The sequence below is a fragment of the Saimiri boliviensis genome, chromosome 3 (assembly GCF_048565385.1).
Source record: "Saimiri boliviensis isolate mSaiBol1 chromosome 3, mSaiBol1.pri, whole genome shotgun sequence".
In the NCBI taxonomy this organism is placed as follows: Eukaryota; Metazoa; Chordata; class Mammalia; order Primates; family Cebidae; genus Saimiri; species Saimiri boliviensis.
Genome location: NC_133451.1, coordinates 57,080,282 through 57,094,675, shown reverse-complemented (window position 1 = coordinate 57,094,675; position 14,394 = coordinate 57,080,282). Strand labels below are relative to the sequence as shown.

At 34.7% G+C, this 14,394-nt stretch overlaps 1 protein-coding gene across 32 annotated transcripts in view; it reads right to left on the bottom strand.

Moving 5' to 3' along the window:
• ADGRL3 (adhesion G protein-coupled receptor L3) overlaps window positions 1–14,394 on the bottom strand; it is an 846,433-nt gene that overhangs the window by 91,974 nt on the left and 740,065 nt on the right. For all 32 annotated transcript variants that reach the window (XR_012516839.1, XM_074396184.1, XM_074396178.1 and 29 more), the window contains one exon: window positions 1,016–1,225. Coding sequence is in view for 31 of the 32 variants with exons in the window: in XM_074396184.1 (XP_074252285.1) it covers window positions 1,016–1,225 (210 nt within the window). In the remaining variant the exon portion in view is untranslated. The remainder of the gene's footprint in view (window positions 1–1,015; window positions 1,226–14,394) is intronic.

Below are 14,394 nucleotides of genomic sequence, written 5' to 3'. Positions count from 1 at the left end.
GCGAGCCAAGATCATGCAACTGAGTGACAGAGTGAGACGAAAGAGAAAGAAAGAGAGAGAGAGAGAGAGAGAGAGAGAGAGAGACAGAGAGAGAGAGACAGAGAGAGAGAAAAGACAGAAAGAAAGAAAGAAAAAAAGAAAGAAAAAGAAAGAAAGAAAGAAAAGAAAGGAAGGAAGAAAGAGAAAGAAAGAAAGGAAAGAAAGAAAGAGGAAAGAAAGAGAAAGAAGGGAGGGAAGGAAGGAAAGGAAAGGAAGGCAGGAAGTCAGGCAAGAGAAAGCAAGCAAGCAAGAAGGAAGGAAAGAACAAAAGGAAGAAGAAAAAAGACAGAAGAAAGAGAGAGACAGAAAGAGAGAAATCAGTCTGAAAAAGCTACATACTATATGAATCCAATTATACGACATTCTGAAAAGCCAAACCACGGAGATAGTAAAAAAAAAAAAAAAAAAAAAAAAAAAAAAAAGTGGCTGCCAGAGATGAGTGGGAAAGGAGGGATAAACAGAAGCAGCATAGGGCAGTGAAAAAATTGTACTCTAAGGGTAGCTATGTGCCATTATACATTTGTTCAAACCCAGAGAATGTACAATACCTAGCATGAAACCTAATGTAAACTATAGAATTTGGGTGCTAATGACGTATCTATGTAGGTTCATCAGTTGTCACAAGTGTACTGCTCTGGTGGGGGATGCTGATAATGAAGGAAGTTATGTATGTGTAGGAGCAGGGGATAGGTGAGAAATGTCTGTAGCTTCTGCTCAATTTTACTGTAAAGCAATTACTGCTCTAAAAAACAAAAATCTATTTTAAAATGAAATACACACCTTATTCATAAAATCTGCTGCTTATTTATGACAATGGAATATGAAAAATGGAAAACTGAATAAGACCAGAAATTTAGTATCTATCTTAGATGACTAGAAGAAATGATACTTTCAAACATAAGTATTTTTAGTATTGGTGATACTGAAAAGCTGGAAGTGGAAAACTTCTTTGCTAGTGTCAATGTAGGTTGCTTACTGGCTGGTCGGTTCGGTTGATCCCAATCAGGAAGAGCAGCTCTGCTACAAAGAGACTGATACAGAGGTTCTTGTGGATGGTGTTACGGTCACTCTGGAGCCCGCGGAAAAAGCAAAATGTGAAGATGCAAATCAGGAGACAAACAAGGGACAGCAAAATTCCAACCCACGTGATCACATCCAGAAGGAGGTCATGGACCGCATCACTGTGCTGGAAACACAACAGAAAAGCCATAAGTTGCGTGTATACATAACCAATTACAATGTTTTATAAGGGCCTGGATTCAGAAAGCATGATGGTAATAATCCTCAAAATATCCTTTATACCCACAATGAATAAAGTAACTTAATAATTTGAGTTTTCTCTTCCACAGATAAAGCATTTTTTCTTTTCTGTGAGGTGTAAATCAGTTTGATATTCAGAGATGCCAATAGTATTTGCTTCTTTCTTAGCTACAAACATTTTCAGAATATAAGTAGTTAAAGCAGATCGACTGAATTCTGGCCAAAGATTTCAAGGTAAAACATTTTATTTTTTAAATTTTATCACTTTTTTAGACTAATTTTCAGATCATCTCCACTAGGGAATACTATCTAAAATTTTAATCTTTACACTTGGGGAAGTTTTATCTCAATTTATTTTTGAATCATCTAAGGGTTTTAAAATTAAAAATGCAATTCCTTTATCCTGAAAATCCTGTATAATAATTTCCAAGGTTGTGTCATATAAGTATGTATTTTCATAAAGATCTCCAGTGAATTCTGATGAATAGCCACACATGTGTACCCTTTATTTTGTGGGCAGATCAAAAAGAATGAGGATATTCATTGGATTTATATTCATATTGAATGGCTTAAAGAGATCAGCAAGTTTCATCTTTGAAAAGTTTTGTGTGAATAGAGCCTGTTATACATTGACAGAAAATAAATATTCAGAATTGCTATACTAAACAGTGGCATATAGCAGGCAATAGAGCTAAGAAACAAGAAAAAGTTCATGAAAACTTCTGTACTGAAACATATGTTTTGGTTCTGTTAAAATAGTCCGGTAAGCTCTAGGTCTGCCATGTTCCTTAGTTGTCAACTACTTCATTTATGTCCTTGTTCTAAGATTCAGAACTCTTATTTCCACCCTATGGTATTTTGTCCCTACCCTAGATAAAGCTTCTGTGAAACTTTAGAATTTATAGAGGCCCAACAAATAAGCATATAAACATGTTGAAGCAAAGTTGACAAATTGTCTATGACTGTCAATTCTCTTCCTTCAAGGTTTTTGGACGAGCCCTAAATATCTAACTTCTCTCAGTAGCAGAATGGATAAACGAATGGATAAAAGGTGAATTTGTACAATGACATTTTAAAGAGTAGTAGAAAATCAATATACTATATTTACAGTCACAAACATGGATAATATACAAAAATCTAGTATTCATTTTTAAAAAGCAAACATCAAAAGGATCTACACAAAATGACAACATTTTTGTAAAATTTTAAAAGATGAAATCAATGGCATTGATATTTTCTGGATATATGCAAAATTGGTAAAAGTATAAATATGTGCATGGAAAAATTTTGAGTTGACAACACAGAATTGTCTTTCTAATTGATACCTTTCTCAACTATATAGATCATACAGACTGACTTTTGTTTTAGGATAGAAGTTGCCACATTTAGTTGGCTTCACAGTAAGTCCAATTTTCACATACATAAATATTCAGATTTTCCAAACACTGCCTGTTCTCACTTATAATCAGGAACTAAACACTGAGTATTCTCGGATATAAATGTGGCCACAATAGAAGCTAGGCACTACCAGAGGTGGAAGGGAGGGAAGGTGGGGTGTAATGGTAGAAAAACTATTTGTCACTATGCTCACTCAATACCTGGGTGATGGGATCATTCATATCCCAAACCTCAGCATCACACAATACATCTATGTGTCAAACCTGCACATGTACCCCATGAATCTAAAATAAAAGTTGAAAAAATAAAGAATTTTAAAGGTAGACATTTGAAAAAAACATATATCCAGGTTTTCTTCTTCCTTTTTTTTTTTTTTTTTTTTTTTTTTTTTAACTTTATCCTTTCAAAGATTTTTTCTGGAAGTGGAAATTCTTAGAAGTGAGCCACCATGCTGTAATCTGAATCATAGAACTCCTCATGCTGCCAGATACAACTTCACAGTTGTTATTTGATGAAGACCTCCACTAGAACACTGTCGATCAAACAGTTTTGAAATATTCCTGCATAACTATTGATATATTTCTCAGAAGGAGCTCAAGTCATGAAAGAAAACCACATGAAATTTTGCTTGCACTGCTTTGTTCTCCAGGGGATACTACAAAAGCAGCGTTAGGTTTGCGGCAGTTGAAATTACTTTGAATGTTTGAGAGTGGAGAGTGGTTAGTGCTACCTGGTTCCCTAAATAGAGGGCTATTTGCTCTCTTCTTTGACTCAAAGGAAAGATGCTGTGATTGAGTATCAAACACCAACGTTTAGCACAGCAGTCTTTCATAATGGAAAAATGGTAGGTATAACACCATCTCAAATGTATACAAAAGACCTATAGCATCCTTTTAAAAAAAAAGAACAAAACAAGAAAAAAAGAGAAAAGAAATCAAAGAACTGCCACTTTTATGTGGGTAAGTGCATTATTAGAAATATATTTATTTTACTCAGTCCCTAGTAGGCTCTTCAAAAACCCCATGCAGAGTTAATAAGAGAAGAATATCAGATTTTGAAATGTCAGTGGCAAAAATTTGCAACTCTCAAACACAGACCAAAAAAGCCTAGTAAATAAGTCACCTTTTAGGTATGACTGTTCAGCCAGGAAAACATCAACACCATCACCTATATGTCAAAGACACTGGGATGGCAGCACTCATCAAATACAACTCAATAGTTGAATTTTAGCAGTAACTTGAAAGGGAAAGAACAATGGTGAATTAGTCCATGTCCACACTGCTTATAAAGACATACCCAAGACTGGGTAATTTATAAAGGAAAGAGGTTTAATGGACTCACAGTTCCACTTGGAGGTTTCACAACCATGGCAGAAGGCAAAGGGGGAGAAAGACATGTCTTACGTGGCAGCAGAGCAAGAGAGAGTTTGTCCAGGGGAATTCCCATTTATAAAACCATCAGATTTCATGAGACTTATTCACTACCATGAGAACAGTATGGGGGAACTGCCCCATGATTCAATTATATCCACCTGCCTCCACCCTTGACACGTGGGGATTATTGTAATTCAAGGTGATATTTGGATTGGGACACAGTCGAACCACATCAAGTGGACATTAAATGTAAATAACAGATGTAAATATGAAGAACCTTGTTTTTAATTAACAGTCTGCCATCGTAGAACTTTTGGAAGGGGATCCGTGGGTAGAAAAAACAAACTCCTTTGTAGAGGATGGCCAATTGAATTAAACTCCTGAGTATAGTTGTACCAATGTGATAATGCAACAAGGATTCCTATTTCTGAGATTGCATGTTTATGAACACTACATAACTCAATCATCTATAACACAAACTATATACCATTAGGTACCTTAAAAGCAGGAGTTATAACAATTTTATTAATATTACATCCTAGCACCTAGTACTGTGCTTGACATTAAAAACAAAGCCTTAAACATATTTGGTTTTGAATGATTATAATCCCACTTCTATTAGACTAAACGCCTTAGAGTTGAACCCACTCATGCCAGTACAGCTTTAGCACCCATTTAATCTCCCCTTGGATATTTATCAAGGTATCACATATTATACATCCAAAACAGCTTCTGATCTTATCCTATTCTGCCCTCCTGCCTCCAATCTGCTCTTCCTTCTGTTTTCCTAATTTTAGCAAATAGCAACTTAATTATTGAAAATGTTCTGGCCAAAAACTCAGGAGTTACATTGATTCCTCTATTTTTTTTTTCACACACTGCATTTAATCCATCAGGAAATCTTATAGGTCTTTACCCTCTAAGTCTGATAGGTTCTTATCACCACCGCACCAACTTGGATGGAGCCATCTGATTGTTTTTGAAGAGCCTCTTAACTGATCTCCCTACTTTGGTCCTAATCCCACTTCTCTATATTTAGCAGAGCAAAGAGATTCTTTTTAAATATAAGTCACAGGACATCACTCCTCTAATCAAAGCCTCCAATGACTCCCACTCAAAGAACATAAAGCTGAGTCTCTACAAAAACCTTACACAGCCCTAAGATCTGCACCCCTGTGACACCACTTCCTATTCTCCCCTTCCTTCAGTTCATTCCACCTCCACTGGCCTTCTTTGAATGGGTCAGGGGTATTTCAGGCCCAAGGTCTTTGCATCTGATGTTCCTTTGGCCTGGAATACTCTTCCAAAAGATATCTGTATGGTTTACTTGCCACCCGCCTTTTGTTATTTATTCAAATGTCACCATCTCACAGAGGGTTTTCTCTGAGTCATTCTATCTAAAATTACAGGCACCTTTTCCATATTCTGATTCCTCTCTATTGCTTTTCTTGCATTATTTTCTCCTTATTCCTTATCACCTACCTGAACTGTATATTTTAATATTTTTCACAGTTATTTTCTTTGGCCACCCACCCCCCAACAACTAAAAGAAAGTTCTAAGAGAATAAGATGTTTCATCACTTCTGATCACCAATCCTCCAGCTCCTGAAGAAATATGTAGGATAGAGTAGCTGTACAATTAATTTGTTGATTGAATAAATAACCTCTTTTTAATCATCTCTCTCTTCTACAATAGATTTTGATTCAAACTCCAAGCTGTGTCATGCTGCCCACAAAACAGTACTTAGGACTCTTCCTCTTAAATCACCAGCTCTAAAATGTTGAGTAAAATATTTAATAAATTAGAGCTAGAGAATAAGAAGGTTGTTACATCATAATACCTTATGATATCCTGTAATGTCAAAGTGTCAATTATAAAAATGAAGACAAAAGTACAGATGTAAATAAGAGTACTCTGGATTAATTCTTGGAGTCTAAAGCCTTGAATTGAATCTCGTCACTTCAACTTAGTCATTGTTACTTTTAACAAAGTACTAAATCTCTTTGAGTATTGGTAACCTTATCCACATAGCAGTAAAATAGGTGAGGCTTCAGGATATAGTGATAAGTAATTCCCATAATATATGTGAAAGTAACAAAGCAAGTATTTCTTTCTTTTTTTATCTGAATATATTCTGAATTTTTCATTTTCAATAGAAATTTTAATTTAAATAATAAAGAGCCTATATGAATGATATAGGGAGGATCCGAAAAATAATAACAATAATAAATGTTAACGTTATTTTAACTAAGAACACCAAAAACTATTCTAATCAAGTATGAGTTATCTAATTTCACTTTATAAAATTTCCAGCTTCGTTATTATTAAATATTTGTTGTACTTATAAATTAAGCCTATACAAATTCCTATAGTGGCCAGGAATTAATAATAAAAATTATTAAATATTTGTTGTACTTATAAATTAAGCCTATAAAAATTCCTATAGTGGCCAGGAGTGGTGGCTCATTTCTATAGTCTCAGAACTTTGGGAGGCCGAAATGGGCAGACTGCTTTGAGTCTAGGAATTTGAGACTAGCCTGGGCAACATGGTGAAACCCTGTCTCTACAAGAAATACCAAAATTAGCTGGATGGGGTGGTGGGCACCTGTAGTCACAGCTACTCAGGAGGCTGAGGTGGGAGGATGGCTTCAGCCCAGGAGGTGGAGGTTGCAGTGAACCAAGACCATGCCACTGCACACCAGCCTGGGTGACAGACCCAGATCCTGTCTGGGAGAAAACAAACAAAAGTGCCCAAAGCATCCAAGGAAAATAGAGGAAGAAAGCAGATTTTAACTTTTCAATCTGAATTACATCTTGATTATTGTACAACTACACTTATGGCTTCTAAATGAGAAAACAAGAAAAACACTATTTCATCTGTAAACTTTTCCTTAAGTTAGAACAAAAGGACAAATAAAATAGCAAACAAAGAACGACACTAAAACATTTTTCAGGATCTGTACCACAGACGAGTGTAATTTTTACAAACGACTCTTGGAAAACCTCATTAAAAAACAACAATAAACAAAAATATCAAAGACTTCAAGGAAATTCGCTTCTTAAGGGAAGATAAGGAAATGTGAGAAAAAAAATCAGAGAGAATGATAGAATTATTGCTCAGAAGATAGTTTCAGAAAATTCAATGAATCTATCATCTCTAGAAATTTTTATAAAAACAGTTTTGTTTTTCAGGCTTTGTATGAAGTTTCTATTCATATTTGAAAGACCAAATACTTTGTAAAAGCTACATGAAGCTTCTGATTTTCCCTTTATTTTTGTCTTACCCAATATGCTTTCTCTTTGTCACTGAGCACTCACATACCTCGAAAGGGGAGTAACGGGAAAGCAGGATGGCTTACACAATGATTGTCACTGGTGAGAGGGACTCTGTCTATGTAAAACCCTCAGATATGCCGTGAGGTACATTTAATGATAGATACTAAGGCCACATTTCTGGAACAGGGAAATGTGACTTTTGCCTTATGCTTAAAAAAATAGTCATAATCTGTGTACACTAAGGCTTTATGTGAAAATGTTCATATTTCTAACTTTATTGTCAAAAAAGCAAGTCAGCAAATGAGATACAGAGATAGATCTTAAAATAATTTCCATTTTTAACTATGTAAGTGTTTCCAGATGGGATACAAACTATACAAATTAATTGTGAATGCTTCTAGATAGGTTTTTTTCTTTAAAAAAAAAGTTTTAGAGAGTTGCATTTTTCAGACTGCTTGAACAATCACCCTGTAATAATTATCAACTGCTTGCCAATAATTATCAAGAACCCATTTTACTGTTTGCATAATAATGCATTATTTTAATGTTGAACTGGTTTTGGTAAAGCACAATGATATGAGTTTTAAATTGCTTCTTCAACATATCATGTTCTGAAATATTTGTAATATAGCTGAGTATCTTTAATGAAAATGTATGAGTGTTCGCTTTACTACTAATATATCCAAGAGTATAAAACATTGATTTGAATCATAAATTAAACCGAAGCCAGCAGGATTCCAAAAAGCCTATTTTCTGATAAATGTGGCATGAACTCTCTGAAAAAAAAGTTTCTGGCATTGATCTAACTCTTGAAAACCAGGTCATGAGACACAGAGGTCACCTCACAAGCTCTTGGGAAATTAAAGGGCTTAATGATCTAAAGAAATCAAGATTTCCTTTGCAGAACATATCATAGTTGGGTAACTCAGAAAGAAGAACAATATGATTATATTTCTTACTTCTTTGTAGGGCAAATTAACTCAAACAACCTACCAACAACATTTAAGTTTGCATCAAATTGAAAAACCAATCTAAATATTTTCACGCTTTAATTGGTAAAAGAGAAATGCTAGCAAGCATGTGCACTTAAGAGCATACACATTAAAATACAATTGTCCTTTGGATTCAATGGAACTTATTTAGCAAAATCTCCAGCTTCAGAAGCACAGTTATTATTCTTAGCACACTCTAAGTTATTGGTGATCTTCTTGCTATGAATTAAAAAAATAATAATACATTTGATGTACCAGATTTGCAACTACCATAACAAATGAAAGAAACCAGCAGAAATTTTTAAAGGAAATGGAATGACCAATCTATAGAAAGAAAACAATTTAAGAGCCTCTGGGTTATGTATGAAGGTAGGAAAGGAAACTAGGCCAATAGAAAATTTTATCCTTAGCATTTCTAAGTTAAATAAAATGATTAATAATGATAGCAGTAATAACTAACATAATTTTCAAAATGTCAGATTCTTTTAGAAGAGCTTATTTATTTTTGTAAGGTATTCATTTTAATTCTATAAAACACTGTGATGAGATACTATTAACTCCAACTTACAGATGAAGAAACTGAAGCAAAGAGTACACATAATTTGTCTACAATCATTCAACTAGCATGCAGTAGAGATAGAATTAATGATAGGGCAACCAACTACCCACAATCATTCAACTAGTATGCAGTTGACATAGAATTAATGATAGGGCAACCCACTATCCAGGTTTGCTCAGTACTGTCTTAGTTTTAGCAGTACATTTTTGCTTTCTGGGAAACCCTTCTCTAAGACATAAAAAGGCTCAGATTTCAGAGATGGATGCAGAAGGTTGAAAGAAATGTTCAAAATCCACAGGACCATCTAGAAAATGGAAGCTGAAAGCCACAATATTTTTAGTGTTGAATGGATGAAGCATCAATTATCCATCTTTCTTAATGCCTTTTGCAAGTTCTCTCCTGACTACCGACATTGGTAGTCAAGATTTGTGATGCCAGTATCAGTTCAACCATTGCTGCATTACTTTGCTGCATTACTCTAGATGATGTGACTTGAGTATTTAACCCACAAGCTTTGTGATCCTGAGTTCCTCTTTGATTTTGCCTGTGAATTAACTGTAGTGATTTGTATCAAGATCAAATTTTTATACTTTAGTTTTTATATTGTAAATTTAGTGACCATGTTTTCTCATAGTTAAGTGATGAAAATGAGTATGACTATAATACCAAAGCTAGCATTACAATATTGAAAAAAAAAGAAGGCCAAACAAGTGTGTTACTTTAAAAATAAATAGGATGCATGAATCTAGATGAAGGAGAAAGTCAAAGGAGAGTATTGTACAATAAACAGAAATAAATACAAATAAATTTGAGACTGAACAGAAGGTAATATGAATATACCTGTGGAGCCTAGATCTCACAAGCATAGGATGGGACAGGCAAGTTTTTGTAAGTCAATCAAAACCATTTTTTTAATCTCCTCCCACCCCAGCCCCCACAAAAAAATCAATGCTCTTTTGAAAATGGCAGTTGTTGGCCCAGCGTTACGGCTCACATCTGTAATCCTAGCACTTTGGGAGACCAAGGTGGCAGATCACCTGAGGTCAGGAGATCCAGACCATCCTGGGTGAAACCCCGCCTCTACTAAAAATACAAAAACCAGCTGGGTGTTGTAGTGTGTGCCTGTAGTCCCAGCTCCTTGGGCAGCTGAGGCAGGAGAATCACTTGAACCCAGGAGACAGAGGTTGCAGTGAGCTGAGATCATGTCACTGCACTCCAGCCTGGTGACAGAGTGAGACTTTGTCTCAAAAAAAAAAAAAAAAAAAAAAAAAAAAAAAAAAAAAAAAAAGAAAAAGAAAAAGAAAGAAAGAAAGAAAGAAAGAAAGAAAAAGAATATGGTAGTTGTTGAATTAGCTTGAGTATACAATAATAAGCATGTATTATCATTCTGTTCTCTTGATTGCTCAACACACCTGAGTTAATCTTTTTCTGATTCAAAAGTTGCAACTGAAATATCCTTAGGGTAAACAAAAGAGGAAATTTTGATGACCAATACGTTGACCCCTATAGTGGAGAGCTGATTCTCTCAGATCTTATTAATGAACATGGTTCTATAATATATCAAATTATATGCTGAATCATGCCAGCAAAACCATGTTCTCTCTAGCTCTTGGGTATTTTGAATTCCAAAATGGAGTTTCAAGTCATCTTCTTGATTGCTGTGAAGATTTTAATGAAACTTGAGATGACATAAAAGATGTAACATCTTGTCCAAATTTAAAGCAGACTCTACTTATCTATCTGCATATTTGACAGACGGTGAAAATGTAAATGTCGGAAAATTCCGTTCAGTCTATAAATGTCTTATAAGAGAAAATGAACCGTTCTTACCTATTAAATGTCCTATATATCTTTATACAATATTAATAAAAAGGTATGTGCTTTGCTTAGCTGTGATATTGCGGTTTTATAATGAAATTGTTTGGTCACTTTTCAGTTTCCTCAAAATGTGCAGAAGCACTTAATGAGCTTTTTGACTTTCTAGAAGTGGAAGGAGATATGTGCTTTGAGACATATGCCGACAAGATGCCTATCATTGTGGCTGGCCGTAAAAATATGTTAAAATATTGGCCTTCTGTAAAATCATATTTTCAAAGTGTGGAGCAAAAAGAATGTCTCTCTTTGATTTTTAAATACGTGACAGATGAGAACAAAGAAAAAGATTACTAAGAGACAGAAATGTAAATGATGTTTCTCTAAAACTGTTTAATGATCTCTAAAGAAGATGTAAGAAACCTAGAAAAGATGAACTGACTCTGGCTGCGTTATTTGAAGTTCTGTGTAGTTCAGGACAAAAAGCCATAGAGTGAAAAAAGAACTCATTTTTGAGAGTTAAGACTGTTTTCAAAAAATGTCACAAGAAAAGGGCAGTCAAGTTAAACAGGAATTTCTCATTTATTTACTAAAGCTGTAACTTGTTTAGAATCTGCTCCGGTTTGAATGTGTCCCTCAAAGTTCTTAAGTTGGAAACTTAACCCCCAATGCAACAGTGTTGAGAGGGAGGAATTTTAAGAAGTGACTAGCTCATGAGGGCTTGGCCCTAATGAATGGATTACTATTGTTATCAAGGGAGTGGACAAGTTTGGCCCTCTCTTTCTCTCATGTACTCTTTACCATCCTTGTTTTCTTGACCCCTGCCTTCTGCCAGAATTACCCTTGACAGATCCTGTTGGCATGCTCTTGGACTTTCTAGCCCCCAGAACTGTAAGAAATAAATCTCTGTTCTTTAGAAAGTAATCAGTCTGTGGTATTCTGTGATAGCAACATAAAGTAGACTAAAACAGCATCCAACCTCAATTTCATAAGGTAAAATTATGTGTTTTACAACGATTAACACTGATAGTGTTTTAATTTATGTTGACATCTAATGTACTTTAAGTGTTTAAAAATGATGGACATTTTGGACATGGACAACATATATGATGACTTCATAGATGCAGAGGACTTGATTGACAGACAGCTGGTCTACCAAAACAAGCATGTAGATACAAAGTGGATGGGTACTTTTGCAGAGCTGGGAACTAATATCTACACATCTAAAAAGCTGTTTAGTAAAGCTATGTGGTAAAATAGAAAGTATTCTATGCTCAAACCTTTTTTTTTTTTTTTTTTTTTGAGAGGATATTGGGTTGGTGTCATCACATTGGACTGACACGAGAAATCAATATAATGTGGGCTTAATGAGGGCAGAACTGAGGGTCAAAGTAAATTTTACTTTTGACTATATTCATTTTTACCTCTATTAAAAATAAAAGAAGGGAAAGGCAAATATAAACATGCCCTAGTTATTTTACTTAATAAAGGTAATATCGGTTTAACTACTACATTGTATCTACCTTCAAAAAAATTCTTATATTTACTTAAAAATGCATAATAATATAGCCTAAAAATTTAAATATCCAGTGAAGACTTAAAAAGCTTTAAAATAAATGTCTGTATCAGAAGACAGAAACATCATGAAAATAATATTACATTTTTTCACACGATTGGCCCTATTATTAACTACTATTAAAGTGCTATTACTTTTCATTGTTAAATAGTAATAATATATATGTGAATGATTATTTATTGTTTACTAAGCATATTTTTGGTCTGGCAATGCTATTTCCCAGTTGGCTCTCTAAAAACTTGGTCACTGTAACTGGTAGCTAAGTACTCCATGTTTTTAGCAACTTCATGAACAGTGGGAGGGGCCACAAATGCTTGCCTGTATGTCTTTCTGTGACCAATTATAGGTGGTGTCAAATTTACAGTGGTTTGACTAATGATTTTCTCACTTTACAATAGGTGAATGAGGACATAACCTCATTGCAGAATGAGGGGCATCTGTATACTAACCCCCTTAAAACAGGATACAGCTAGGCTTTCATGGGCAAAAATGTGTTGACTATCCTTTTAATACAATGATTAAACTCAGAGGTTTTGTTAAAACAAAGTTTTCTGGGCTCATTTCTAGCTCCAAATTTTCTTATTCTCTGATAAAACAGGTAACTCCTCCTGTTTGTTTTCATTCACACACACACACACACACACACACACACACACACACACCTTTTGAAAGTTCTTCTTAAAGGAGCTGGATGATGTGGAACGGAGTAGAGCAGCTGAAGAGTAAAGAAAAGTCATCATGGAAATACCAGACATGAGTTACCCGGATATATTTATTTTCGTCACTTTATCATTCTCATAGAGTCATTACCTCTGGCATCCATGAAAAGATAAATTCATCACAGTGAGAAAGAAAATTTTGAATTATACATGAACAGACTTAGAATTAAAAGAGAAGGTAATTTTTTAGATCTAGATTATAAAAACCGTATAATAGACACTGCATGAAGCAAGACATATTCCATAAAATTTTGGTAGATTCATGCTAAAAATATTTATTGGGTACCTATTATGTGCCGGGTACTGAACAAAACAGAATATGAGTATAAATATAAATATGTACATGTGCACATACACATACCCATGTCATATTTATTTCTTTTTCATTTGGTTTTCTTAACTATAGCAATTTTAGAAAAAAAGAATATTTATTAGGCTCTCTTTTTTACATTCTCCTGAATAAATGTATTGCATTTTAAGCAGAATACGGGTTTTCCAGATATTCTAGAGACAATTATCCCACAGGCTTAGTGACAATAATGTGAGATAATATTTAAATGCAAAAAATAATTAACATCTTAAAAGTTCCATGTATTGGATTTTTAAATTAGCAAGTAACTAACTATAGGAGATCTTTAAATTGCAGGCTGTGAGCAGTGGCTCATGCCTGTAATCCCAATACTTTAGGAGGCCAAGGAAAGTAGACTACTTTAGGTCAGGAGTTTGAGACCAGCCTGGCCAACATGGTGAAACCCTTTCTCTATTAAAAATACAAAAAAATTAGCTGGGCATGGTGGCACGGGCCTGTAATCCCAACTATTCGGGAGGCTGACACAGGAGAATCACTTAAACCCTGCAGGTGAAGGTTATAGTGAACTGAGATCATCCTACTGCACTCCAACCTGGGTGACAGAGCAAAGCTCTGTCTTAAAAATAAACAAAAAAAAAAATGTAATATTACATTGTGGTGATAGACAGAATAAATTGGCAATTCCTTAAATTGTACATATCAAGATAGGCAAAATGGTTTAGTTCAGCCATATTTCTGTTCAAATGCTTTTAAAATCTTCTTTATATGATTTGTCATTATTGTCTATCTTGGAAAGCCATATAAATAACTATTATGGAAAACCTAGCCGAATTCCATTAGAGTCTAGTAGTTTTCTAACTTTATCACTTTATTTACTAGAGACAGCAGAACAAAGTAGGCCAGAAAAACACCAGGTACAGTGACTTAGGCCTATAATCCTAGCACTTTGGGAGTCAAAGGCGGACAGAATGCTTGAGCCTAGGAGTTCAAGACCAGCCTGGGCAACATGACAAAACTCCATCTTTACAAAAAATATAAAAATTAGCAGGGTGTAGTGGTGGATACCTGTAGTCCCAGCT